At 50.1% G+C, this 27,239-nt stretch overlaps 1 protein-coding gene across 5 annotated transcripts in view; it reads left to right on the top strand.

Moving 5' to 3' along the window:
- PIGQ (phosphatidylinositol glycan anchor biosynthesis class Q) overlaps nucleotides 1-25,229 on the top strand; it is a 39,438-nt gene extending 14,209 nt beyond the window's left edge. For 3 of the 5 annotated variants that reach the window (XM_027671336.1, XM_027671334.1, XM_027671335.1), the window contains exons 5-11: nucleotides 4,283-4,409; nucleotides 5,538-5,691; nucleotides 8,280-8,391; nucleotides 10,207-10,287; nucleotides 11,260-11,374; nucleotides 15,647-15,708; nucleotides 20,202-25,229. In XM_027671336.1, the coding sequence (XP_027527137.1) occupies nucleotides 4,283-4,409; nucleotides 5,538-5,691; nucleotides 8,280-8,391; nucleotides 10,207-10,287; nucleotides 11,260-11,374; nucleotides 15,647-15,708; nucleotides 20,202-20,354 (804 nt within the window). In that variant the 3' untranslated portion in view covers nucleotides 20,355-25,229. Of the gene's footprint in view, nucleotides 1-4,282; nucleotides 4,410-5,537; nucleotides 5,692-6,702; nucleotides 6,944-8,279; nucleotides 8,392-10,206; nucleotides 10,288-11,259; nucleotides 11,375-15,646; nucleotides 15,709-20,201 lie in introns of those variants that run through there. The other 2 variants (XM_027671338.1, XM_027671339.1) reach the window with 2 other exon arrangements.
- Nucleotides 25,230-27,239: the final 2,010 nt, after the last annotated feature.

The following is a 27,239-nucleotide window of genomic DNA, read 5'->3' as shown; positions in this document are numbered from 1 at the left end:
CTCTTCTGCTTTTGAGCTGTGCCCCAGAGCTGCTGATGGCATTGGCCTCACACCTCTGTGTGTTAGTAAATAGAATATTGGATATATCATTTGCCCCAGAGGGTGGTTGGGCACTGACCAGGCTCCCCAGGACAGTGGGCACAGCACCAAGGCTGACAGAGCTCAAGGAGTGTTTGGACAACACTCTCAGGGACAGGGTGGGATTGTTGGGGTGTCCCGTGCAAGGCAGGGTCCTTGTGGGTCCCTTCCCACTCAGAGTATTCCCTGATTCTGTTATAGTAAGATTATTATGTACTCTAATATATTATAAATCATACATAACCTTATTTTAACCTCACTGATTTTCCTATTGACAAACTAACCTTATATAACATATAACCTCATTGGTTTGATTGATTGATTTTAATATTGACAAAATTAGAGCTGTGTGGAGCCTGGATAAACTGCTCATTTTTTTGCCTAGCAGACATCTCTGGAAGGAGGCAGGTCCAGGTGGGGTATTTTGACTCTCAGCACTGGTCACACACTCAGCTGCTGCCAGGAGGCTCAATCCCTGTTCCCTGGCCATCATTCCTCATCCCCTGATGAAATGGTTCTCAAATCAGCACTTAGCTGGCAATTGTTGATGCTGCACAAGGCATCCCACTCTCACAGCTTGAGGAGCTGTGCTGTGCTGGCTGTAATAACAAGTTGCTTTTGTCAGGCAGTGAGGCAGATGTGATTCACAGACACCCAGGGAGCCACTGGCAAGGAGCTGTGTGCAGTACCAAGGACTGATTTTGGAGCAGGCTTTTAAATCCAAGAATGGAAAACGGGAATAATCTTCTCTCTGTAGGTGCCCACACAACTCCTACCTTCCTCCTTCCCCTTGATCCCACCAGGCTTGCCAGTGGTTGTCCCTTTTCCAGAAGGCAGCCTTCTTTCAGAAATACCTGACTCAAAGCACTACACTGGCTTATAAACTATCTTCTGTTTCTTTTTTGCCTCCTTCATCTCTTTGATCCTCACCGATGCCTCTTTTTCTAAAGCTGTAATCTCTTTGAAACAGTTAAATATTTATCATGGATCGTGCCTCCAAAAGCCTTACTGGGGCTTGGAGATAATTGGATGTACCTTCCTACTCAGCCTTCTTCCGCTGATGCATAAACAAAGCAAGCAGAGAGAACACTTCCTGGAAAATATTTATAGATGGTAATTTGTAAAATAGTGTGTCTTAGAGCCCCAAACACCTGCACAAATACCAGGCACAGGCAGGAGTGTCTGGCAGCGAGAGCTTTGGCTCTGTGTGCTCCAACCTGCACCAGACAGAGCCATTAAGGCTTCAAGGTCATCAAATCCCACAGTCAACCAGCACCACCACTGTGTTCAGCACTAGAGCATGTCCTCAAGTGCCACATCCACATGCTTTTTGAACACTTCCAGGGATGGTGACTCCACCACTGCCCTGGGCAGCTGTGCCAGGACCTGACCACGCTTTCCATGAAGAAATTTTCCCAATATCCAACCTAAACCTCCCCTGGCACAGCTTGAGGCCATTTCCTCTCCTCCTGTCCCTTGTTCCCTGGGAGCAGAGCCCGACACCCCCAACCTCCCCCCTCCTGTCAGGGAGTTGTGAGAGTGAGAAGGTCCCCCCTGAGCCTCCTTTTCTCCAGGCTGAGCCCCCCCCAGCTCCCTCAGCTGCTCCTGGTGCTCCAGCCCCGTCCCCAGCTCCGTTCCTTTCCCTGAAGCATCAGTGGGTTTCCTGGTGTCCTGTGTGTCCTTATCCATGTCACATCACCATCAGTCCCTCTGCATATGGAAACGAGGAAGAGCATGACAGTAAAGGGAATATTTCTACAGTGAGCTCATCTAACCCTTGTTAGCTTCAGTCTCTCCAGTTTGGTCGTGTCCCTGCACCCCGTTATGAAACACTTCAACCCACTGTGTGTGATTTATTAATACTGCCCACATTCAGTATTCATGACTGCAGGAGGAGAATTGGCCTCCCAGTCACCTTTTCTGATTCTCCTGGCTATCGATCAGTCCTAAAATATCTGTTTGGAAAACAGTCTCCAAGGTTATGCCTTGGGCCTATGCTTTGGGAAGGCTTGCCCAGGTAAATAACAGCAAGATAGGGCACCTTCCCAGGGCTACGTGCCCCTGTCAGGGTTTAGCAGCACCTCTGGGACTGGCAGCCTCCAGAAATACTGCCTGCTGAAAACCAGCCTTGCTGAAGGACTGCTTTCAAGCATTTAAATATTTCATTAAAATCCCCAAATGCTTTTTCTAAGTTACCAGTCCAACACTTTAAATATTAAACCCGGTCTATTTATAAAGCAGCAAACGCTTCCCAGCCACAGAGGTGAGCTCCATGGGATCCAATCAGTCCTGACTTGCAGTGAGACAGAGGAAAAATGGAGGGAACAGAAATACAAGCCTTTTGGAGAAGTTAGAGATGGAGCCATTAAGTTTGCCACTGCACTGAAAGTAAATATTTACAAACTCATTTTGCCAGGATCTTGTTGGTTAATAAAGAAAATGGAATCGTTCCTTGGAAACAATTTCCTTGTAGGGAAATTATTCATATGAATGATGGGGAAAGTAGGCTGCAGTACTTTAGGGAGTGTGGTTTGGTGGTTCTACATGTGGGCAGTTTTCAGTGCCCTTCACTTGTGTGGACTTAACTGTCAATGGGATTTTTGGAGGTAGAAGGCTTTTCCTCACAATCTGTTCATGTGGGACAATGTCAGAGGTCCCTTCTTCCAGGTATGTTCCCCAACTCTTTGCTGAAGGTTACCACTCTCAGTTACCTCAATTCACAGCCTGTAAATGGAGTTCACCTCTGGTTTCAGCTCGGGGAGTAGGGCAGGTGTGAAGCACCAAGCAGCAGAGCCACTGCAAGGGGAGTGTGGAGTAGTGGGGTGGAGAGAGAAAATCAATAAATAACATCAGCCTGGGATGAAATCACCAGAAATTGTGAGTCAAAGCCCCCCCGTGAAGGGTCTGGAGCACAAGTTTGAGGTAAGGAATAACAATCCCAGAGCTGGATTTTGGTTTGTTCTGCTGCATTGAAGTGACAGCACACAGGGCAGGTGGGAACATGTTCTGGAGCTCAGCACCAGAGTCCCTTGGGAGCTGCACCTCCAGTCCTCGGACAGTGTTGGTCCCTCATAACAAGAAAGCCATGGAGGAGCCGGAGCGTGTCCAGGGAAGGGAACGGAGCTGGGGAAGGGGCTGGAGCAGCAGGAGCAGCTGAGGGAGCTGGGGGGGCTCAGCCTGGAGAAAAGGAGGCTCAGGGGGGACCTTCTGGCTCTGCAACTCTCTGACAGGAGGGGGGAGCCAGAGGGGGGTCGGGCTCTGCTCCCAGGGAACAAGGGACAGGAGGAGAGGAAACGGCCTCAAGCTGTGCCAGGAGATGTTTATATTGGATATTTGGAAAACTTTTTCACGGAAGGGGTGGTCAGGCCCTGGCACAGCTGCCCAGGGCAGAGGTGGAGTCCCCATTCCTGGAGGGATTTAAAAGATGTGGATGTGGGACTTGGGGACATGGGTTAGTGGTGGCCTTGGCCGTATTAGGTTAATGGTTGGACTTGATGATCTTAGAGGTCTTTTCCAACTATAATGGTCTCTGATTCTGTGATTTGGGGACAAGCTCCATTAGTGTTTTTCATCAGTGATTTAGAGGCTGCTTTGTTTCAGGAATGCCATAGGTACCTCTCCATGGAGCCTGCAGAGAGACACAAGAGTGATAGGCAAGAGCAGTGCTATAAGCAGGGCTAATTTTGCCTAGTACACCACAGAGTATCAAGAAATTTTGTGTATGAAATACATTTATATAATCATGTTTTCTGCCCTGCTCTAAACACATAAAGGTTGTTTGTAAAAATTCACTGCACTGCCATCTTCCCCCCTTTTACAATCCTGGCAGCCTTCCCCAAGCTCAGCTCTGACTTTTCAGTTGACTGTCTCCAGAAGTCCATTTGTGCACCAGCATTTGCCATCTATTTCCAGAACTCTCATTTCACACTGTGCAAGTCTACCAGAGGTGCCACAGTTTCATGTTCCCAGCACTGAGACCATGGAAGCAGTTCGGGTTCCTCTCAGCTGTTGTGTTTGAGTCAGTAAGGAGTCAGTGAAGGTGCAGTTCTGATTTGACTGATCGGCTGTAAAGTAGCTGTTTGGATTTTTTTCCATGGGTTTGAAGGTTGTGGTGAGAATCCTTTGAGGGGGCAGCACTAACAGTGCACAGTTGCTGTTTGGTAGCACTGTTTTATCTCCAGTCCCTACTTCCCTGTGTTTGCAGCACGTCGCTGAGGAGCTCCAGGACCTGCTCCAGTGGTTGATGGGAGCCCCAGCTGGACTGAAAATGAACCGAGCTCTGGATCAGGTTCTGGGCCGCTTCTTCCTCTACCACATCCATCTCTGGATTAGTAAGTGCAGTTGTTTAACTTCCCAGGCTCCCTTTTCATCTCTTTCCTCTGAGTGTTTAATGTTTGCCTGGAGGTGAGTAATGAATCAAAATGCTCTTCTGCAAGTACAGGCTTGTCTTTGAATCTTCCTGCTGTGGGAACTGAAGCCAAAGTTGGATTCCCACACAAGGAAATCTTGCACATGAAGCAAAGTGCTGGTATTGATGCTCTGCAAGAAGTGCAGATCACCATGGAGCTTTCTTGGTGTCATGGTGGTGGGTGTCCAAGGGAAGGCACCTCTACAAGGTCTTACACAGCATTTACATGGCCTTTGCCATATGGAAGGGAGCTGATGGGGTAGGGATGAGGAATGTGCAGGGATGCAAACACCAGCCCTGTTCTATCCCCGACTTCAGCTTAGTGCAATTTCATTATTTCAGGTTCCCCCTTGAAATAACACCCCCCTTCTGTCCTTGGTGGAGGAGTACAGTCATGATGGACATGAACCCCATAGTTATTATACTGCTTTACTTTGTTCACCAATCAAGTATGGTCTTGTTTGTGTGACTTTGCCCCACTTTAGTGATGAGATTGTTTCTCCACACTGTTTTGTTTTATAAAAGCCATATGGGGCAGCTTTTGTGGGAAGGGCAGGAAAATAGGAATGGTTGCAGTAAGTGGTGACGTGTGCAGTTAAAAATGTACTTGAGAACCCAGACACAGGTGTAGAAAATCAAATGTTCCATCCCTGGAAGTGTTCAAGACCAGGTTGGACGGGGCTTGGAGCAACCTGGGCTAGTGGAAGGTGTCCCTGCCCGTGGCAGGGGAGGGAACAAGATGGGCTTTAAGGTCCCTTCTGACCCAAACCATGCCATGCTGATTCTGTGAATCACATGTGGAGCAAGTGGCTGCTCTGTTCAAGGGAAATGTGTCCTCCCCTTCCTCACAGAGCTGCCACACCTGGACAGAAACCTGGGCTGAAAGAGAGTTCTTGTTGGCCCTCCTAAAAAGGAGGTGACATCTAAAGGAGCTTTCCAGCTTCACTTCCTTGTTTCCGTGGCTCTGGTTTCCGGAGCAGTGTTCTAGAGTAGGGGGAATCAGACTTTCGAGAGTGCCAGGGTGACACTGACCCTCTGCCATATCCACCAGGCTACATCCACCTGATGTCACCCTTCATCGAGATGATCCTGTGGTACGTGGGGCTGTCAGCCTGTCTGGGGCTCACTGTGGCTCTGTGCATCCTCTCCGACATCATCGCGCTCCTCACCTTCCACATCTACTGCTTCTATGTCTACGGGGCCCGGTGAGTCCTTCCCTCCTCGCTTTGGGTGGGGACAAGGGCCACAGAGCCCCCAGGCCACACCTTCAGTCCTGGTGGAGTGCTTTTCAATTCACAGTTTAACCAGCAATTAATTTATTAATTCTTTTATGCTGCTAGAAATGGTGGCCACAGTATACAAGTAACCTGTCTTTCAGTTCTCTTGTGTTTAAATATTTATTTATCGTGGTAGTGACCTGGAAAAATGGAACTACATGACAGGCAGAGGACAGGAAAGCTGTTCTCCCCATCCCTTTGATTCAGCCTCATAGTGCTCTCCTCAATTGCACCCTGCCCAGTGGTTTGGAGGGGAACTGGAAGGGAGGAGGAGGAGAGGGGAACTCTCATAGCTCTGGAGAAGCTCCAGAGTCCCTGTCTCTTCACTGCTGCAGAGGTTCTTGTGGAGCACAGTTGCCAGGTTTGGGGTTACAGCATGGCTGTGACACCATCCTGGTGTCATTGTCTGCACCTCCGGGAGAGCCCTGTGGCCTGAGAGCTGGGGGAGTGCAGGGGGCTTTGGGGCACATCTAGGGCATGTTGTGGTTCCTGTGCAAGGAGTGCCCATCACTGTGCTCTCTTCCTGCCTCCTGTAGCATGTGCTGCACCAAGGAGTCCCACAGGCCATGGGACAACAGCTGAGCCTGACAGGGAGGTGGGATACAATAAATAAAGGACCTTTGGGCTTGTAAGGTACAGAAGGGTCATTGTCCTTCCCCATGCTTTACACTGCAAACAACAGAAGAAATAGTAAGTCTTTAGATTAGTAGTTTAGGGAATGGTTGGAAATATTGAGACATGATTTATGAGTCAGGTCTGTTGTGAGCACAGGGCTTACACCCAAAATCATGTCAGTGATGGGGAGTCTCTTCCCAACACCTCTAACTACTGGAATCTCTGTGCTGGTCTGTGAGGAGTGGCCTCGCTTCTCCTAATTGTGCAGAGAGTGAAAGTAGGAAAAGCATTTTCTCAGCTGATTGCTCTTCCCTCGAGCTGCAGGGAGCCAGCCAGCCCACCTCGTGTTTGTCAGGAGTACAGAGAGCTCTGTGTTACCTTGGCACTGGCACTGAGCTGCCCTGCTGAGCCAGGTGCCCCCATGGAGAGCCAGAAAGGGACAGCAGTCACCCACAGCCACCACAGCACCTTGGGTTCCCACAGCTCTGGAAGAATTTGCTGCTTCAGGTGCTGGTGAAGCCCAAGATCCTCTTGTGAAGCAAACCAGAGAGTGAAAGGAGAGCAGGCAAGTGTGTGCAGGCAGCCAGGGCAGGTGGGGCAGGTGCCACCACAGCAACACCCGCTTGGTGTCACGTCAGGGTGTGCAGAGAGTGCATGGCCTCAGTCAGAGCCACAGGCAGGTGTGTCCCAGAACCTGGAGGAGCCTTCCTGGGCACCTCCTGCCCGGAGATCAGTGCACTGAGCTGTGCCTGCAGTCTGGGGGCATCCTGCCAGCTCCTGGAAGCAGCTGGTGTTCCTCAATCCTAGAGATTCCTCTCTCGGATAAGACTCCTTACCTCTGCTTTCACAAAGCTGATGTGAAATGTGAGCAGCCTCCATGCCTTAGCTACTCTGGTTTACCAGTCTGGCTTTTGTAGCTCAGGCTTTCTCAGGCTCAGTTTTGCCCCACAGGTTGGCTGTCCCCTTTCTTTACATCCCTGTATGTTGGCACTTCTGCCCAGGGCTCTTTGTGCCTTTTCTCCATCCCAGAAGCCCTTTATTCCTTGATGTTATTCCACAGAGGGGTGTCTGTTTCACATCCCTTGTCATGCCAAGTTTCCCTCCTCATTGCCATTTTTCTGGGAGGGAAGTAGCTCCAAGTGTCATAGCACCAAGTTCATGAATCCTGAGGAAGGGATGCAGTAGGGGCCACCAGCCATTTCCTTGATCTCTTCCCCCTCTTCAGGATGTTTGGAGCTGTGGGTTACTAGAGAAGGCACAGGGGATCCAGTCCTCTCTCTTGTCTCTGTGCTGCAGAGGCCAAATTGCATTGCATTGACTCAAGGAGGGGGGTCAGACCTTGGCCAGCCCTGCCATGGGAGGGTGTGAAGAAGTGAGGGGAACTGGGGACACACAGGTGAGCCCGGGGGGAATGAGCTTGCTGCTTCTTTTCATAGAATCATGGACTGGTTTGGGTTGGGAGGGACCTTGAAGACCATCCATTTCTACCCCCTGTCATGGGCAGGGACACCTTCCACCAGCCCAGGTTGCTCCAAGCCCCGTCCAACCTGGCCTTGGACACTCCCAGGGATGGGGCAGCCACAGCTTCTCTGGGCAACCTCAGGGCCTCACCACCATTTGCTGCCAGGATGGTGGTGCCATGGTGCTGGCAATTGCTGCAGCCCCAGGACGTGGCCTGGCCTTTGCCCTCCAGTGGCCCAGAGCTGGCTGCAGTAGCCCTGTGCCAGGGCCAGCCCAAATACACTGACTGAGCCATTTGTCTGTGCCATTCTCAGCTGATCCCTTTTGCCACCCCACGTTCTGCAGCATTGGTGGCTGGGTGGGCACAGGGCTGTGAGGCTGTTTGGGGCTGGGGCTCAGGAGCTCCCAGCTCTGATGCCCACAGTGTTCTCTCTGCTCAGGCTCTACTGCCTCAAGATCTATGGGCTGTCGTCCCTGTGGCGCCTGTTCCGGGGGAAGAAGTGGAACGTGCTCCGGCAGCGGGTGGACTCCTGCTCCTATGACCTGGACCAGGTAGTGCTGCAGCCCTGGGCTCCCTGCAGGACCCTGCCCACGGGCTGTGTGACCCTGTCCTGCTTCATCCAACACTGAGACAGAAGCCACAGAAGGCTTTGTGGCGCCCGGAACCAGGACGTGCCCCAACACTGCATCCATGGCTCTTCTGCTGCCCTGCAGCTCCCCCTCCCTTCCCCTTCCCCAACCTTCCCAAACCTTCCCTTCATTCTCAGAGGGCTGAATCCCCCCGGGCCCGCGGTGGGTGCCGCAGCTCCCGGCAGTCCGGGAGCCTGGAGCGGGAATGGGGGAGGGCAGGAGGCCGTTCCCGATGCGGTGCCCGGCAGTGTTGCCACAGTAACAGCCGTGGCAGCGTTTCTATTAAAAGGCCCGGTTTCATTCACGTTGTGCTGGAGCGGGACCCACTCGCTCTCACTCAGGCAGAGGTAGCTTTTGGTCGAGCGCTGGAAGCTCTTTTTAATTCTGAAATGCCACACAAACGTCCAGCAGAGCCTGAACTGCTCCTTCTCTGGCAGCTGCAGCATCACTGAAATCATACAATAATGTCTGGGGACTCCCGGGGTCGGTGCTTCCCGCCTTTACAACAGATAACCATGAGCTTCTTGCACCACTGCTGGGCTGGTTTTGTTTCTTTGGAGAGTAAAAGCCTCCGTGCCAGGTTTGCATCAGGGCTCAGTCCCTGTGTGCTTTGAGGAGAATTGGGTTGGCACTTCAGGCTTCATTCTGCTGCTCTAGAGACCAGTGGGAATTGTGTCGTTGGCTGGGGAGGAAGAGACGTTTAAAGCAGACCTTAAATGACTTTTGGAGGTTTAAGCAACTGCGGTGGAGTGACAGAGGAGGGGAGAAACAACTGCTGTGAGGAGAATGGGTTGGGCTGTGATCTATTCCTGGTTGTGAGCCTAAAGCTGGGATGCTGATCCACCTCTGTGACGTGGCTGGTGGGTTCTTTTCTTTCATATCCCACAGCCATGATCCTTTTTTGCAGAAGTGGCAGTGCCCTGTGCTCCTGGGGCTTCTCTGTTCTGGAAGTGGTGACTGAAACTTAAAGAATCAGGTCCCTATTTGTCATAAATGTGCATTTCTCCCAGTTGGAATTAGTTAGACTTACACCAACTGGGCTGACCCAGAATAAAAATAACTTTTTGTGTGGGCAGTGGAGCCAATGACACCTGCTTTCCATGGATTTTTTTCTCCTTCATCCACTGAATATTGCTTCCCCCACCCCAGTAACTCCAGCTTCTTCCTCTCTCCCAGTTTCCCACTGAGCAAGAGGCAGAATTCCTGTGGCTGGTGCCTAAGGGAATGTTTATCAGCCAAATTCTGACAGCTTTTAACCAGGTGCTCGTTCTGCTAAAACAAGGAGGAACAAAAGTACTTCTCAGTTCTCTACAAAATTTCCATCCAAATTTCCTCTTCTTTGTTTTCCACGGTTTTCTGCTGAAAACTGATCAATGGTTCTAAAACTTTTGTGGATATGGTGGGAACAAATGGTAAGATCATGTAAGTGTTGTTTCCTAAGGAAGCTGGGCTGAAATAGGAAATCTTGAGTGTTGTCTATAAAGGAGAAGTGCTGTCAGGATCCAGCTTTTATTTATCTTCCCAAACATACTCCTACAATAGGGAGCCTTCTAAAAGGCCCAATGAGAGGCGGAATACTGAAAATATCCCAGGTAGCATCATTATTCACATAGGCAGTAAAAAACTACATTAAGGAGTCCTGCAAACTTCTGCTGCCTCACAGTCTCCTGGTTTTTATTTGTAATGTGTTTTATTTTGCCATTGCTCTGCTCATGATTGTGTTTCCTTTTTCCCTAGTTATTTATTGGCACTTTGCTGTTCACCATCCTGCTGTTCCTCCTGCCTACAACTGCACTGTATTATTTGGTGTTTACCCTGGTAAGATTTAACCCTTGAAACAAGTCATATACTCTCTTCTGAGAGAGTAAAAAATGGTTTCCTAGACATTTATTGTCATCCATAAAGAAAATATAAATGTTGGGTGTCCTAGGAAGGATTCTCACACAGCTCAAGTGGAATTCAGGACGCATGTTTGTGTTTCTCCAAGGGGAATTCCCAGCAAATCCAGGCCAGCAGGGCAAACTGTTTCCCTCTATCTCTCAGAAGCTGTTTTTCTATCTTTCCATCCCATGTCTGAGGTGACAGCCCCTGTGGTTTGATCCAGAACTTTTTTTTCAGGGAATTAACTTGCCGTGTTAAATGCCCTCAGCCAGGCTTTGCTCAGATGCTGCGACTGCTTTTTCTTTTCTTCCCCCAACATGACCAGTCTCTCCCCAGAGCCAAATTTTCCACAGACAGTGACAATCACATGCTTTCAGCATCTTTTTTGAGCCTTCTCTTTTCAGATGAGCTTGGCAGCAAAAAATAACTGCAGTGTGACAAAAGGAGGTGCTTTAATCAGGGACAGAAAACATGAAGCAGAGAGCTCATTCCTGACTGCTCTGCTCTTGCTTAGATTCTGTGTGGGGCAGAAATAAGCTACTTCAACTCCCTGTTGGAGAGGGAAAAGTTGACATTCAGTGGTACACAGTGCTGGAGTTGACTAGAAATGGGAGAATTTGGGCTTCCTTTTCAACTGTGGCTGTCAAAAGTGGAATAAGTCCCACGTCCTTGCAGGACTGCAGCCATAGGAGCTTCGTTCCAGTTACACCTGAAAGCTCAGATTGCCGAGGATCCTCACACAGGGTTTGGATGCTCAGCACTTCTGGACATCAAACCCACATTGTGAGGCTTTAGCTTAGCACACAAGACTTTGGCTTAGCCCACAGCAATGTCAGATCCCAGCTCAGCTCATGAATTTCCAAGTGTTTCATCTCCTGTTTGCTGTTTTCTGTTGCACTGTGTTTGTAGCTCCGATTGCTGGTGGTGATTGTGCAAGGCCTCATACACTTGCTCGTTGACCTGATTGACTCTCTGCCCTTTTATTCTCTGATCCTTCGGCTCTGCAGATCCTACAGGCTCGCAGGTAAGTCCCTCAGCTCTGCCCCTAAAGCAGCTCAAGGATTTTGCATTATACATTTAATTTTGATGCCCTGGGTCACTCCTGAATAGTAAGATGCAGTGGGGGCAGGAAAGAACCCAAGGCTTGAGTCATGCAGGTGTCCCCACTGTTGACCAATTCCTGCAAGGAGCAGGGTGAGGATGTCAGTGGAAAGAAATCTGATGCTGAAGCAGAATCACGAGCACCTTTACTCAGTCCAATCCTGTGGCAGCTAAAAGTGACATCCAAACAAGCACCATAAACGAGTTCATCTTTAGTTCCAGTTCTAGAGAACCAGGTCAGATAAGCTTCAGAGAGTTACACATGGCATGAAGCTGTGTCAGGGGAGGTTTAGGTTGGATCTCAGGAAAAGGTTCTTCCCCCAGAGGGTGGTGGGGCAATGGCACCCCAAGGCTGCCAGAGCTCCAGGAGTGTTTGGACAACGCTCTCGGGAAAGGGTGGGATTGTTGGGGTGTCTGTGCAGGGCCAGGGGTTGGATTTGATGATCCTTGTGTGTCCCTTCCCACTCAGGATATTCCATGATTCTATGAAACAAGCCGATAACTTTGGCAGTTTGGGCTCTGAAAAAAGCCAAATCACAAAAATACTTGGAATATTGGCTGTTCCAAAGGGCTGGATCTACAGTGACTGCAAATCAATGGAGCTGTTTCAGCTCTGTGCTGACCTGACCAACTGAAGCCCTGAGCTGAGGAGTTTGGATTAAGTTCAAAGCTCTGGGCAGAGTTCAGATCATCACTGTCTTTTTGAGACTAATCTGTCACCATTTTGAACTAGTCATTGTTTTCCACTTTGGGTAACCATAAACCATGGCTGGCACCAGAGTAAGGCTCATTTTGGAATGGGTTTGACTGTCGACAGCTATGGTCGATCTAGTTACAGTCAAGCACATCTAAATTATTATCTCCTATCCATTTAAAGAGCACGCAGCAGGAATTTAACATGGGAGAAAGAGCTTGATCATCACTAAAGCAAGGCTAGTCATCAAAGGCAGGAGGAGCTTGAGGCAACCTCAGCTTTGTTGGAGCGGTGCCACGCTCAGTTTTGGGAAGGTAGAGCTGAGCCATGTTACCAACTCTGCCTGCAGCAGGTTCCTACGAGTTTCCTGGCAGAAACCTCTTAATCCTTCAGGGCTGTCTTTGGGGAGACACTGCTGAAGAAAACCAAGCCAGTAAACTGCAGGTCACAGGGCAGGGGGAAATCTCATTGCCTCTGGGATCCCTGATTTATCCCTAGAAGTGTTCAAGAAACAACTGGATGTGGCACTCAGTGCTATGGTTTAGTTGACATGGTGGTGTTCAGTAAAGGGTTGATCTTGATGATCTTGGAGGTCTTTTCCAACCTCTCTGGTTCTGTGTAAGGCCACATATTCCCGTCAGTCTTGGAATGCTTCTCATTCTTGCTCAGCCAGGTACCTGCTGCAGGGTAACAAGCCTCCACCCAGGCACAGGGTTGTCTTCCCAGCTGAGTTTCTTAACTGATCCTGCAATGCCATGTTGTCTGTGAGATGAAGAGGCAGCTCTGAGCATTTCTGCAGCCTGTGTTCCTGCCCCAGCACAAAGATATGGCATTGCAACAGGAACAGATGGAGCAGTTGAATCCAATTCAAAGGACTTCAGAGAGTACACATCTCCTGGTGTCCTCACTGCTTAGGTTCTGCCTCCCTTTTCAGACCCAGAACTTGAATAAGACATCTTCTGGCATGTGTTACGGCAGCTGATTTTACAGGCACCATCAAGATGGTTCTACCAACATGAATGGATAGTTTTTCCTGGTGGGAAAGGTTTAGTGTCATGTTTAAGTTGAGCTCAGTTCACTCATGGCATCTGGCCTCCAAGTTCTTTACTCAAGGGGGCCTGCAAAGAAGGCTGGAGAGGGACTTTGTTTGCAAAGGCAAGCAGCAACAGGACAAGGGGAATGGCCTTAAGCTGAAAGAGGGTACATTTAGATAGGATATTGGGAAGAATATGTTCCCTGTGAGGGTGGTGAGGCCCTGGCACAGGTTGCCCAGAGAAGCTGTGGCTGCCCCATCCCTGGAAGTGTCCAAGACCAGGTTGGACAGGGTTTGGATTCACCTGGGCTAGTGGAAGGTGTCCCTGCCCATGGCAAGGGTGGGAAACTAGATGAGCTTTAAGGTCCCTTCCAACCCAAACCACTGCATGATTCAGTGACTCAGTGAATTGACAAAATACCCCACTGATGAAGCCTGGGCTAGGGTAGGTGAATGATCTATCCACACACCAGAAACTAAGGCCATATTTGCTTTCCACACATCCAAAGTGAAATATTTGTGACTTTAAAAAGCCTTTTGTGCATCTATCAGCTGATGTCCTCTGTACAAGGGTCGTGTCCACCCAGTGTCAGCTCAAGGGGTGCCACCTTGGGTTGGGATGTGGATTCATAGGGTGAAGTAAGGCATAACAGTGACTTTGGGGGGGCCTCAAGAGCTCTGCCCACACATAGCTTACCAACATGCTGTTTGATTGTGAACAGGCCAGTTCATTTTCTCTGTGCTTCTCTGTCCCAGTGTTCCCATCCCAAAGGTTGGGACAGGTTTTGTCGTGGTTTTGTAGGACCTGTTGTGCTGCTGTCTCCATGATCAGTGGGATACAAACAGGCAGTGAGCTCACTTTAGTGTGCTGTCCTGTGAAACAAAGCAAAAGAGTTCATGTCCTGGTCTCTCTTGTGCCACTGATGGTGCTTTTGTACAGAAGAAGCAGAACCCTGAGCTTTGGAGTTGGCTGGAAATCATGGAATAGTTCAGGGTTCTTCTGCTGGAGTGACCTGCAGGACACTGAGCCTTCCTGCTCTTCCTGGGAGGTGCTCAGGCTTCTGAGCACTGTAGGAATCTGTAGGTCATTCTAGAATAAATTTATGGCCTTTTCCTGCATATATTTTCTTAGAAGTTTCAAACTCTTGAGCAATTAAATAATCTAATTAAGAGGTGGTTGGCTTGCAGCTGTAGAAGGGAGGTGTGTGGCCATGACCTACAGAACCAGCTTTTGCTGCTCTGGTGGGCTGTTGTAGGATAAGGCTCCAGAGTGCTCGACCCTGTACCTGAACCTTCACTGCCTGTTGTTTCTGACTCTCTCTGACAAATTCTGCCTGAAAATAGTTCCTGGAATGGCTCAGACACTTCTTCTTAGCCACAGCTCTGTGATCACATTGAACACTTGGTCATCCAGCACATTTGCTTGTTGAGGCCCAGGGTACTCAAACATCTCTTTGAAGCCACTGGAGGAGCCCGTGTTTCAATATAATCCAGCAAAATGCAGATAAACCCCTCCCATCCTGGACAGGAAAGGTTTTAGGATTTGAGCAGAGAGTTTGAACCAGACCTCTGTGCTAGAGAAGAGAGTTCTCTCCCAGGAGTGAACTATATAATTTTAATCAATTCAAAGCTTGAGGAAAAAGAGGAAACCTTTTGGTTTTTAAATGTACAGGAGTCACAGAGATACTGTAGTGATGGGGTTTACACAGGTTTTATTTCTGTTTGTACTCCTGAGGCAGTGTTTGATCTGTGGCAGATCACTTTTGTTAATCTTGTCTCATCTTACCTGCAGAAAGGAATAACAGGGACACACTTGGATGGCACAGTTTTATCCAAGAGGAAATAGAAAAGTGGCAGGTTTGATGGGCTTAGTAGCCTGTTAAAAACATCAGGATGCTGGGATCAATGGGCAGGGATTGCTCCAAAATGTTTTCATACCTCTAGTCAGCCACTTCCCTCCCTCGGTCTGAAAGAGGGAGGGATTTGCACATGTGCTGGATCCACATGAGCACAAGCTAAAGGTGAGCTCTCTGTCTGCTCTAAACATGGAGTGCCCATTCTGATGGAAGTTTGGGGAAAGAGAAAGGTTTTCCCAGTCCCTTTGTCATCATCAGGTCTGGCTGGCTGATTTCTGGGCTTTGTGCTTGCTTTAGGGCTGTGTTCTCGAGCTGGAAATCAGAGGAGCTGCTTTTAATGGAGCTGAGGGAAACACATCATTTGTAATAAGCCTTAAACCACTATGAGAGAATTCTGTTGAAAAAGTGGGGAGGTTCCCAAATCCAGAAAGGTTTAAGACAGTTTCTAGGGAATCAGTGCTCAGGCAACAGCACTGGGCAACAAATGGCATGGAACCATAGAATATCCTGAGTGGGAAAGGATCCACAGGGATCATCAAGTCCAGCTCCTGGCCCTGCACAGAACAGTCCCAAGAATCCCACCATGGATTTCCTTGTTTTGTGTCTTTGCAGCTGGAGTGAAGTTCAGAGTCCTTGAGCAGCAGGATGGAAAACCTCTGCGGCTCCTTATGCAGGTAAGGCCCTGGTGCCCTCTGGGACAATTCTGCCACTCCCCTCAGAGTGACCTCAGGCACAGGGTGGGATGGGCCTGGGCAGGGCCAGGAGTTGGACTTGATCCTGGTGGGGCCCTTCCAACTCAGCATGTTCTGTGATTCTGTGACCCCACAGTCCTTCCCTCTCCTGTAGCTACTCCCACTGAAAGGCTCCACTTAAAATGCATCAGCTGTAAAACACCAAAACGAGGAAAATCATTTCCTGTTGCGATGGCTGGCTGTGCTCTCTGTGTTTTTGATGCCCTGCTTGAGTCCTCTGGAGAAAATGTAGTGCCCTGCATGGTGTGAAGTGAAGTGCAGGAGAAGAAGGGGAGGCAGGAGGAACACGGACCTGTGATACTTCTGGGATTAAGTCATTGTCACCTCCTGGCTCTGGCAGCTTCCCCTGAGAGGAGCAAAAGGAGGCAGTTAAACCATCCAGAATGAAGCACCAGGAAAGGTCCTCCCCTCCAGATGTGGCGAAAAGCCTTGGCTGCTTCACAATGCTGACAGGATGAGAACCTGAGCCTGGAGAAAGGGAAGGGCCTCCTCTTTTCCCCTGAGTGCTCTGGGGAGGTGCATAGGCAGAGCTCACCTGTGCTTTTGTGACCCTGCATTTCTACACTCTGACATCACAGATACTGAAGGAAATTATTTTCTGAAAAGCAATGAGGTGATGGTAGCAGGGAAGTTCTCCTTATGGTTCAGGAGTGAATTTTCCATTTCCTAACCCAGCAGGAATACAGCCATATCCCAGGGTGGCTTTTCTTGCTCTCTGCATCCTAAGAAGAGAGGCTGCAAGTAGCAAAGCACTTATAAAACACTTGGACACTGGGGGAGTGTGTGGGAAGGAATTAACTGCAGCTTCCCAGTTCTTTTGCTTTTTCCATCTTGGGTCCAGCCCTGTTTCAAAAGGTCAGCCTAGCAGGGAACAGCACAGCAGCTAGCAGCAATTCCAGAGGGAATCCCTTCAACAGATGTCTTCCAGGGCAAATCTAGCATTCCCTGAACATGCTGTATTCCCAGTTCCTGTCTTTCAGTAGGATAGTGGTGTAGGAACCAAAATCCATCATCCTCCATGGCCAGAGAACTCCCTAAAAAGGAACCCAGACACCAGAGATGAGGCACAGGAGCTTTGGCATCAGTGTGTGTGTGGATGAGCTGGATGGGCTCTCCAGAGGGAAAAGATCCCCACTTAAAGAGCAGGGGCAGTGAGTCATATGACTGTGATGAATTTTCCTTGGGCCACTGCAGGAAGATCCATTTGCTATCTGGAATATAGCACAAGTCATCATCTGGAGAGGTGGAAGTGCTGCAGTGGATGTCTGTCCTGGCCTTCTGTTCAAATAATAATGAGCAGAGAGTCAGGAAAGGCACTTTTTTCACTCTCTTTGTGCTGGTGGAAATGAAAAATGGGCTTGTGTTAGAAATCCTGCTGAATATCCCACTTTCTGATAGGCCTTTGGAGAGGACAATCTAAAAAGCTTATTTTTAAGAGACATGCTAAAATTCTTATTTATTGTACAAGGTGATGTGCCTTTCTAGAATTTTCACAGTGGCTTTGCCCCCTCTCCCTGTAGCTCTCTTGGAGCTCTACTTGTTGGAAATAAGGCTGTTTGCATGGAGCTGTGCTCAAAATAATTGAAGCTGTAGGTGAGTGATACATTCAGAGCTGTCCTTTGGGACACTGGTAATGGATTAGGAATCAATAATTCTGGGTCTGAGCATTCCCATCCAACTCGTGGTTCAGCCAAGTGATTATTTTTGATTTTTAAGATAGTGCCACTGGAATGCAAAGTCCAGACACAGGGGGGATGGAGGGCAGGGAATGATATTTCCATTCCAAATGCTACTTAATATTCTCCAGGAAGTCTTACATAGGTCAGTGTTTTCATTAGTGTTTAAAATAATTTCTTTTGATGCATAAGAAGAAATAATTCTGGCAATGTGGCTCAACTGAACTGATAGCTAGCCCAGGGAAAGACTGGCCTTAAGCTGAAGGAGGGCAGGTTTGGATGGGATATTGGGAAGAAATTCTTCCCTGTGAGGGTGGGGAGGCCCTGGCACAGGTTGCCCAGAGAAGCTGTGGCTGCCCCATCCCTGGAAGTGTCCAAGGTCAGGTTGGACAGGGTTTGGAGCAACCTGGTCTAGTGGAAGGTGTCCTGCCCATGGCAGGGGGTGGAATTGGATGAGTGTTAAGGTCCCTTCCCACCCAAACCAGTCTGGAATTCTCTGATTTTATGATTCTAGGACCTGATGAGTTTGATCCATCCTGCTGCTGGAAGTGTCACCTTTCCCAGCAATTGCTTTGAAAAGGGTTAAGCAGAAGAGGAAGGGAAAGGGAACAGCTCCATTATGAGAGGAGGGATGGATATTCCAGCAGGGAATATCATAGCTTTGAACTGCAGGACTTGCATAAGGGGAACTCATGTTGGTACCTCACTTATACATGGGGTTTGCCTCATGTTTCCATTTTTAACAGGAGAGGCAGGGAATGTATTGCTCTGGGTGTAGCCCCATCCCTGGATATGTTTTAGTAGGGAAGTGTTGGTATCCACACTCTGCCTGGAGATGCTTCTTAACAAGAAGTGTTGTGTCCAAACCTTCCAGCCCACGGAGCCAGTAGTCAAAGGAACACACACTGTGTCTGTCCCTTGCAGAGCAGCAGTTCCTGTCCTCTCCCACCATGTTTGCACTTAGAACAGACTGGTTTGTCTATAGGGAGGGAATGGGCAGAAACAGTTACTCAGGTTTTACTGCTGTTTGTTCTGGGAGCAGGTTTCTTTGGCTTTTTTTTCTTTTTTTTCTTTTTTTCTTTTCTTTTTTTCTTTTTTTTTCCCTGCAAGCTGCAGCCCTGGCCTTTTTCCTAAACTTCCTAGGGATGCTTCTGTGTACTGGCATTTTCCCCTTCTGCTTCAGCAATGTTGTACTTTGAAACTAATTTGACAAAGGTCTCCAGAATTAATTCTAATGAACCTTTTGCTCAACCACCCTTTCCCAGAGCTCCATCCCTGTAGTTCACCCCCTTGCTCTGTGAGCACCAGAAAGCTGAAGCAAGCTGGTGGTACAGGCACAGTCCCAGAAAACTGGGTACTTCTCAGTGGAAATATTCACTTTTTGACCAAGTGGTGACTCTCTGACTCTCTGTGTCGTTTTTGCTGTTTCTCTTTCCTTTTTGTGGCTGGATTTTCTGCTGTGAATTAGAGTCCTCTTTCATGGAGCTGCTTGCTTGGTTCCAGCAGAGCTGGACCCTTTCACTAGAGGATGCCCTTCCACTTCTCTCCAGTGTCCAAGCTTCCTTTAGCTCTGTAAGTCCCTTCCCTTGGCATCTCTCATGGTCTGTTTTCTGAGCCCCACCATTTCTGTGCAACCGTTTTGCTCTTTTGGAGACAACTTATTGCTGTGCAGCCTTTAGATGTGTCAGATCTTGGCTCCATTTGGATCCATCCCATGGACTTCACCTGTCTCCTGCCCTGAAAGCACTGGGATGAGCTTTTCCAAGGTCTGATGTACTTCTGTCACCCCTCATCCAGCTAAAGCCTCTGTCTGCCCCCCCCCCTTCAAAAGGTCAATACAGCAACTTGTGACCATAATCAGAGCTTTTGTAGGCATGGGTTAGGATGGTTATTGAAATCAAATTTAAAAAGATTAACTCAGCCAAGGAGATTTAATTGAAAATGGTAATTTCCAATAGGTAGAATTGGGGAAAGTGGGGAAAATAGTAGTGGTAATTATTTTGGAGTGTGATGCTGTCCTGGACTCAGTTCCACTGGGTGATATCAGGTTTAACTTAAAGCACAGCTGTGGGCTGAGGGCTCATGTAAGGTATGGCTTCACTGGCCCATTCCAGAAGAGTTCCTGAGAGTCCCAGTGCATCCCCCATCCATGGGGGGTATAATTAGGTAGGTTTAGATTAGATATTAAGGAAAATTGCTTCTCTAAAAGGGTGGTCAGGCCCTGGCACAGCTGCCCAGGGCAGTGGTGGAGTCCCCATCCCTGGAGGGATTGAAAGGCTGTGTGGATGTGGCACTTGGGGACATGGGTTAGTGGTGGCCTGGGCAGCACTGGGTTAAGGGTTGGACTCAATGACCTTAAAGGTCTTTTCCAACCTAAACAATTCCATGCCTCTGTGATTCTATCACTGTCTGTGCAGCCACTGCCACCCCCTCACACAGGAGGGGACAGACCCAGCCCACGTGTGATGTGTGTCACTGTCATTGCACCAGCACTTGTGCTGCCTCTCTGCTTGGAGATGATTTCAGTGACATCCCTTGCCAAGCTCCATTTGGTCACGTTTGGGGACGTTGTGGAAGGACAAACAGCCTTACCAAGGCAGGGAGGGATTCTCATGCTTTGTGAGCAGCAGGACTGATGTTTTAGCAGAGGCTGGTGCTGTGCAGAAGCTGCACTTGCCCTCCTCAGCTGCCTGAGCCTCTCACATGTTTTCCTTGCTCCTGCCCCTCTTTCTCCCACAGATCAACCCTCTCTCCTATGGTGCTGTTGTACAGACATACAGGCTGCCCACCTACAGCTGTTACCCCAAGGACTCCTGGGCATCTCTCTGCAAGAAGCTGTTCCTTGGAGAGCTGATCTACCCTTGGAAACACAAAGGAGAGAAGCAGGACTAAAGACAGTGAAAGAGCTGGAGAACTTGGCCAGAAAAACATACTGAATCCTAATGCTTTAGGACCAAAGGCTTCTCGGAGCCAGCAACTGCCACATCCCTTTAAATAGATTTTGGTAACGTGAGAGGGGCTGAATTTTTAAAGGCAAGTGTTTTTAAGCATTATTTTTCCACTTTCCTCTTCCCTTACACTGTGTTTGTATAACATGCTAATGATTATCTTGGAAGCTAAAGGTGAAACCCGTCAGTGCCTCACTAAACCAGCCCTCAGTGTCACCGAGGAAGCAGCTCCTGAATGGTTTGGGGGTGAATGTCTCCTTCCATGCTGGCTCACAGGGCCAGCCCCTGAGGAGGCTCAGAGGCACAATGCTGAGGTGCATTTGACCTAAAGGGTATTTTGGACCTTTTGTGCTTCAGCCTTCAAGCTGATCAAACACGAGGTGGAGGGTTGTCTTGTGAAGTCACACACTGAAAACTGAGCAGCAGCTTGTCTGGGTTCAGAGGATATTTGTTCTTTTCCCTTTGGGAGGGCCTGGATTCAGCCCCACTGCAGCACCAGAGGTGTTCAGCACAGAAACAGGGTGCTTGTGTGGTCTCATCTACATTGTTTTCCAAAGCAAACAGTGCCCTGTGTGGGCATTCATGTATGAGTTGGACTCCATGATCCTCGTGGGTCCCTTCCAGCTCAGAGTATCCTGTGATTCTGGGACTGCTCAGGTGTGTGTGGCCGTGAGCCCAGGGAAAGAGAGCTCTGGGCTCTGCCAAGGCTCAGGGCTCTCCAGTCCCAGTGTGAGGCTCTCACAGCTCTGCTGAGTCCAGCTCTGGCCAGGGCTCTGCTGGGGGTGCTCAGCCCAGCTCCTTGCCCAGCTCAGTGATCTCAGGGCAGCCTGTGCTGCACCCCCTGACAGGGTCCATACACCCCCTGTTTCCAGGGCCCTGGTGAGACCCTTGTCAAGGGGTCCCTCATTTTGCACTTCCTAACAGTCAAGGAGCTTTTAAAGTCTTGGCTGTGAGGCATTTAAAGCCACTTCTTTCCCTGAAACTATAGGTCTAGTGGAAGGTGTCCCTGCCCGTGGCAGGGGGCGGAACAAGATGAGCTTTAAGGTCCCTTCCAACCCAAACCGTTCTGTGATTCCATGATTTCTCTTAGGGGAGAGTTCCTGCTTTGAGTACACCTCCACAGTGCAGCAGTGCTCTGGTTTTTGTGTCCTGGTCTCATTTTGATGTGTCTCCTGTTCCCTGTCTTGGAAAGAGTGCCTCTGTGCATGGGAGGGTTGTGTCCCTCTGGATACTCTGTGGTTGTGTAGGCATTTACACACAGTCCTTACCCAAAATATCCTTCCTCCAGCTCTGCTGGCTCCTGTGGCCCAGCTCAAACATGGGTGCAGTGTCCCTGTACCCTGCTTTGCACACCCAAAGTGGCTCTGTTAACTGGCAGGTGAGGGGTGTGCTGGACCTGCTCCATTTCCTGTGGCTGTCCAAGGAACCCAGGATGGAGGAGGAGAACGTGCTGTGACTCAGCCCTTCCTTGGAGAGCTGCCTGTGTGTCCCAGTGGGAGTTATGGAGGCAAGGCAAGGTGCCGTGGGCTTTGGGAGCCTTCACTCAGCACTTCCAGGGGCAGGATAAGGGTGTGCTCCATGTGCTGGAGGCTGTCACAGAAGAGAAGGGTTATGGCCCCCCTGCCTTAAGACATCCCTGGCCAGATATATTTGGGTTGTCTGGAGCTGCTAAAAGCTCGTCATGGTGCAGCCACTGCCTCTCCAGTCACAGCCTGATCGGGAAGAAAGGAAGATCTGCAGGCAGGTGCCTGGTCCAGACATTCCTTAGCAGGCAAATCTCTAAGGCCTTCCAGGTTTCTTAGGGACATCATGAAGAGAGGAAGGGCTGTGTGGACCCTGCTCCCAAAGGATGTCCTGTTACCTCATCCAGGGAAGAAGGGCACCTCACTGAAGAAAGCCAGCATGGCAAAAGCCCCCCATCAGCATCTGCCACTGCAGGCTCTGCGTGGGACATCCCTGTGTGCAGAAACTGGAGAGATCTGGTTCCTCCTTGATGATCCCTGCTGGAAACTCCTGTACAAATACAGCATCTTCTTCTCTTGGAATACCACTGCCCAGGTATTTCTCACTCCAGGTGGGAATAACTCCAGGCAGCGATGCCTTTAGTGGATGAATGGTCTGAGTAATGTTTCTCACTTCAGCTGAAGTCAGCCCTGCAGTCCCATCCTCACCTGGCTCTCAGCAGAGCAGGTTTACACATTACCCCTCTCTCATCTTTCCACTGGAGCTACTAAATGATATCCCTGGTTCCTCCCAGGCCTGCACAGTTCAGTTCACTCACTGCTGTGAGAAACTTTATTATTTTTGGTCTTATGAAAATAATGTTCCTGGCTTTTAAAATCTTCCTGTGAGACCGGACAGTTCATGATGGTCTTAGTTGTGATTGTCCTTTGGGATCAAGTGACCTGAAAGCCCCAGAGACAGCACAGAGCCATGAAAACCAGCAAATGTGACCTTCCTTTTGGGAACCTGCCAAATGTGTTTGATGTTCCAGTGTTGGGTTTGTTTACTAAAGGCTGATACTGACTCTGGGGATGGGGAAATACTAAACTGAGAGAAAGCTCCTCAAACCTGAGATCCTGAATCTTCTGAGACACAGAGAACCCTGAGCAGCCCAGCTGGGCAGTGGCAGCTCCTTGTGGGTGCAGTTCTCCTGTGTCACCCAGAACTGGTGCCCCAGCTGTCCCACTGCTCCTCCCCCTGGGTGCTCTCCTCTCCCGTGGTGGTATCTGAGCATCTGAGTTCCTTGTGCTGGATCTTTGCCACATCTCTCCTCTTCCTTTCCAGTCCCTGCTGTGAAACAAGTCTTCCCCCACCCTTTTCCGACTCTGTGCTCAGACATTACAACAACTCAGCAGACATCCTGCTCAGGAACACTTGACCTTATGTCATCCCTCTAATTAGAAGTTGGGATCAGCATCATCTTCCACAGCAGCACAGACTGGCCCAGCGCTGGCATTTCCTCAGGGAAGAGGCTGCTGGTGAGGTTCTGGCTCTTGATTTTTCCTCAGATCCATATTTTCCATGTCAGCCCTTGGATGAGAAGTAGTTAAAGGTTTCAGGTCTCCCATTCCTACCACACACCCCTTAGAGCAGGCACAAGGAGGCTCTAATCTTGCAGATTTTTTCTAATACTGCATTTTCTAATTATTATTTCTCCCACCCTATGGTTCCCAGTGCTGGCACAAACTCCCTCTTTACTCAGGCAGGTGGTTTGTGAGGGAAAACGTGACTCATTGTGTGCAAAGCTCCATCCTAGATAGAAATTCTGCCTTGGAGAAATCCTTTCCTTTCCTCACCAGCACAGCATGTGACGATGCTGAAAGGAAACCTCAGTAATTACACTGCACTGAAGGCTCTGGTTATGGGTTTGGGAGTTTTCCCTGATCCTGCAGCTGGACTGGGCCCTGTCCAGGCCCACACAAAGGGGGTTCCACGAGTGTATAACCCGTAGGTTGACTTTCAGGAGCGTAAGGCAGGGAATCTCCTGCATTGTCATCCTGTAGACAAGCAGCTGCTTTCCTTCTGGCCTTTGCTGCCTCATCCTGCTGCCCCAACACCATCTTCTTGCTTAACTCAAGCCCTCAGGGATTTACTCTTTGTCCTTAGACCTGCTGGTTGCAGCAACCACTGGTGGGGGTTGGAAGGGGCCTCAGGATCCTCTGGTCCAGCCCCACTGCTCACACAGGGCCACCCAAAGATGGTTGCCCAGGACTGTGTCCACATGCCCTTGGGATATCTCCAAGGATGGCGACTCCACCACCTCCCACAGGACAACCTGTGCAGTGCTTGGTCACCCTCACAGTGAAAACTCTTCAGCCAGGGTTTGATGTGTTTCAGTTCATGCCCATTGCCTTTTGTCCTGTTGTGCCAAGCTTGGGGACACCATAACTCAGGTCTCTTCAGTGACTGAGAACATTTGCAGTCCTGTGCTGCCTCTGGTCCTGTTCCCCCCTGTTCAGGGACTGCCCAGCAGCCCCTTTGCCTCCTGGGGAGTGTCTGAGCCCTCTGGTTTTGGGGTGCCTGTGCACTGACTCAGGTACCCGACCTGCTCCTCGCCAGCTGCTCTGCACTGAGAGCACTTGCTGTGCAGCCCCACTGCTGCTGTGCTGAGCACAGAGGGGCAGCTCTGGGGGCTGGGGAGCAGAACCCCAGCCTGGCAGTGCCCACGTGTTGGGAACAGCTCTGTGTGCAGCCCTGAGGCTCTGCAGGGTGAGTGTGCTCTGAACACAGATGGGATGGGTCTGGATCCCCCACACGACAGGAGCCCATGGGGCTTTCCAGCTGGATCAGGAGCTTTTGAGTGCAGGATAAGCATGTTCAGAGCAATCCAAACCTCACATGGGCAGCTGATTTTTGTTCCTGGATGAGAACAGTGTGCCCATCACCTTTGCATCTGGCTCACCATTTTCCATTAGCAGTTGCTGCAAGAGTCTGTTGCCTTTGACTCCCAGCTGGCACCTCCAGTCCTTACCCATGCCAAGGCCTCAAACCAGGAATGCTCTAACTCCCCATTTACTGTCTCAGCAAGCCAAATATGAGGAGGATCCCTGTGCTGCTGGATGCTGGAGGTGACAGAACACACTCCCTGCATTCCCAGGGGCAGGGGAGGTGCTGGTTGTGCTGCTCAGGGGGAGCAGCAGAGCTGGGGCCCTGCTCTGTGCTCACTCAGGGCAGGGAGAGGCAGCAGCACCTCTCCCATCCACAGTGTTATTTAACCTCTGGCACTGGGGAAATTTGTGAGAACTTCACAACTCTTGGAATCAATCCTCCTCCTTACAGTGTTTTCTGGTTTAAAGTAAAGTGTTACGAAAGAGCACTGAATGACTGACAGTTTCACTGAAACTGTGTGTTTGTGAGTGAAGTTTGAGAGGAAGTTTGATCACTGGTTAAAAACCACTGGTACATTTTCTCCTTCTCTCACATGAACATTCAGCAGGAGCAAAGTGTAACATACTGTTTGCTTTAAATGTCACCACTAACCCCAGCTAAGGTGACTTCCTTCCCACTCCAGCCCTGATGTGAAACGCAGCCTGGTGATGTGAAACACAGACTGGCCAGGAACAAGCCCTGCCTTAGGAATCAGACTGGCTTTAGGCTCATGACAGCTCTGTTTCTGCAGGCAGAATTGCTGGGCAGAGCAATGGCAATGCCAGCAGGATGATGGCAATGCCAGCAGGGCAATGACAGTGGCAGCAGTGCCAATGGCAGCAGGTCCCTGCAGAGCTGGGACCAGGGATGCTCTGCACACACCAGGTACAGGTGCTTCTGTGGGAGAGTTTAGGGATGGAGAGCTCTGTTCTGCTGACAGGTGTGGGGGTTTTTGGTTAGTTAAACCTTTTAATCAGAACTTAAATGGATTTTGATTACACTATAATAAAGATGTTGGGAGAAAAATCGAGCTCTTCCCTCTTGTTTAATGAGCACTGTGTGGCTGCCACAGCGCAGGGACAGGCAGGGGCACTGCTGTAGGCTCAGCTTATCCAGGCAGGCAGCTCATCCCCCTCCTGAGGCCTGGCTGGGCAGTTGCTCATCCTCTGCTCTCCCACACAGAGGGATTTCACCACTGGTCCAGCTCTAATTGTTCTGCCAAGGCCGTGAAGCCCATGGAAGGAGGAGCCCTGACTCAGCTGATCCCACCTCAGGCCTGGGACATGGTTGAGGTGATGCTCCTCCAGCTCTGGGATTTCCTACAAGTCAGTGAGGGGTTCCTTGGTCTCCCCTGAGCCTGTTCCTGTGGTGTGGTGCTGTTTGGTGTGAGGGGCAGGATGGGGAGGACAAACATCTGCAGCACAGCCCAAACCAAGCAGGAGCCCAAGCTGGGCTGGGAATGATGGGGCCTTGTGACCACTCCTCTCCTCCTCACCCCAATTCCCTTCCTTTCCCCTTTCATACAGCTGAGTGCACAGCCATGGCAAAGTCCCCACACTGCACCAAGCCCCTGCCAAGATCCCCCTCTGCCAGGATCCTCTGCCAGGATCACCCCTCTAGCTCTGCCTCACCCCCTCTTGCCATGATTCCCATTGGTCTGGGCTCCAGTTTGGTTTCCACTATCCCAGCGAGGTGAGAAATCCCTTGACTGAGCCATGAACAGGGTCCTGTGGAGTGGCAGGACTGAGAACCAGAGGGTGAAAAAAGAAATAAAATTGAGGAGGTTTCTGCCCATCCTCCTCCTCTCCACTTCCACTGCTTTGGAGCCAATGGGCTGATGGACAGAAATGAGAGGAGTGGCTTTTCTCTCCTCCTGGGCAATCCAGGCATGCACAGGTCCCCCCTCTCTGTTTCCCCTGCTCCACCTGCCAGGGCTGAGCCCTGGGGTGAGAGTTTCCCTGCAGGCTTCACCCTCCAAGCCCCTGCTCCCAGGGGAACACCATCAGCAGAGGCTGGGAGTGGCAGAGGCTCCAGCAGGACATCTGCTATTTCCATTTGCTCTATCTGCTATTTTGGTTTGCTTTATCTGCCGTTTCGTTTTGCTGTAGCAGTGGCTGTGGGAGCTGGGCTGTTTGGGAGGTGGGTGGGGGGATGGAGGGGGCTGTGTTTGGCCCCTGCCACGTGCAGAAGCCAAACTGAGCAGTGCTGAGTGTGAGCATCCCCTCAGCCCACGGGGATACAAACCCTCACCAAAACACCCCCAAAGGAGTTCACACCACGTGGCTCCAAGGCAGCAGCACATGAGCTCAAACCCTCAGGCTGTGGGAGAGGAGGGGGAGCCAGGCTGGCACCACCAAAGGGGGGCACAGCCCCCACCCCAGAGTTCTGCCATCTCCCCTCACCCAGTGAGCACGAGGGAAGGGCTCTGCACCGAGTCCAGAGGAGGCCACAAAGATGC

The sequence above is a fragment of the Neopelma chrysocephalum genome, unplaced genomic scaffold (genome assembly GCF_003984885.1).
Source record: "Neopelma chrysocephalum unplaced genomic scaffold, ASM398488v2 Primary Assembly neopelma1_97074, whole genome shotgun sequence".
Lineage (NCBI taxonomy): Eukaryota > Metazoa > Chordata > Aves > Passeriformes > Pipridae > Neopelma > Neopelma chrysocephalum.
This window is presented reverse-complemented; position numbering and strand designations above follow the sequence as displayed.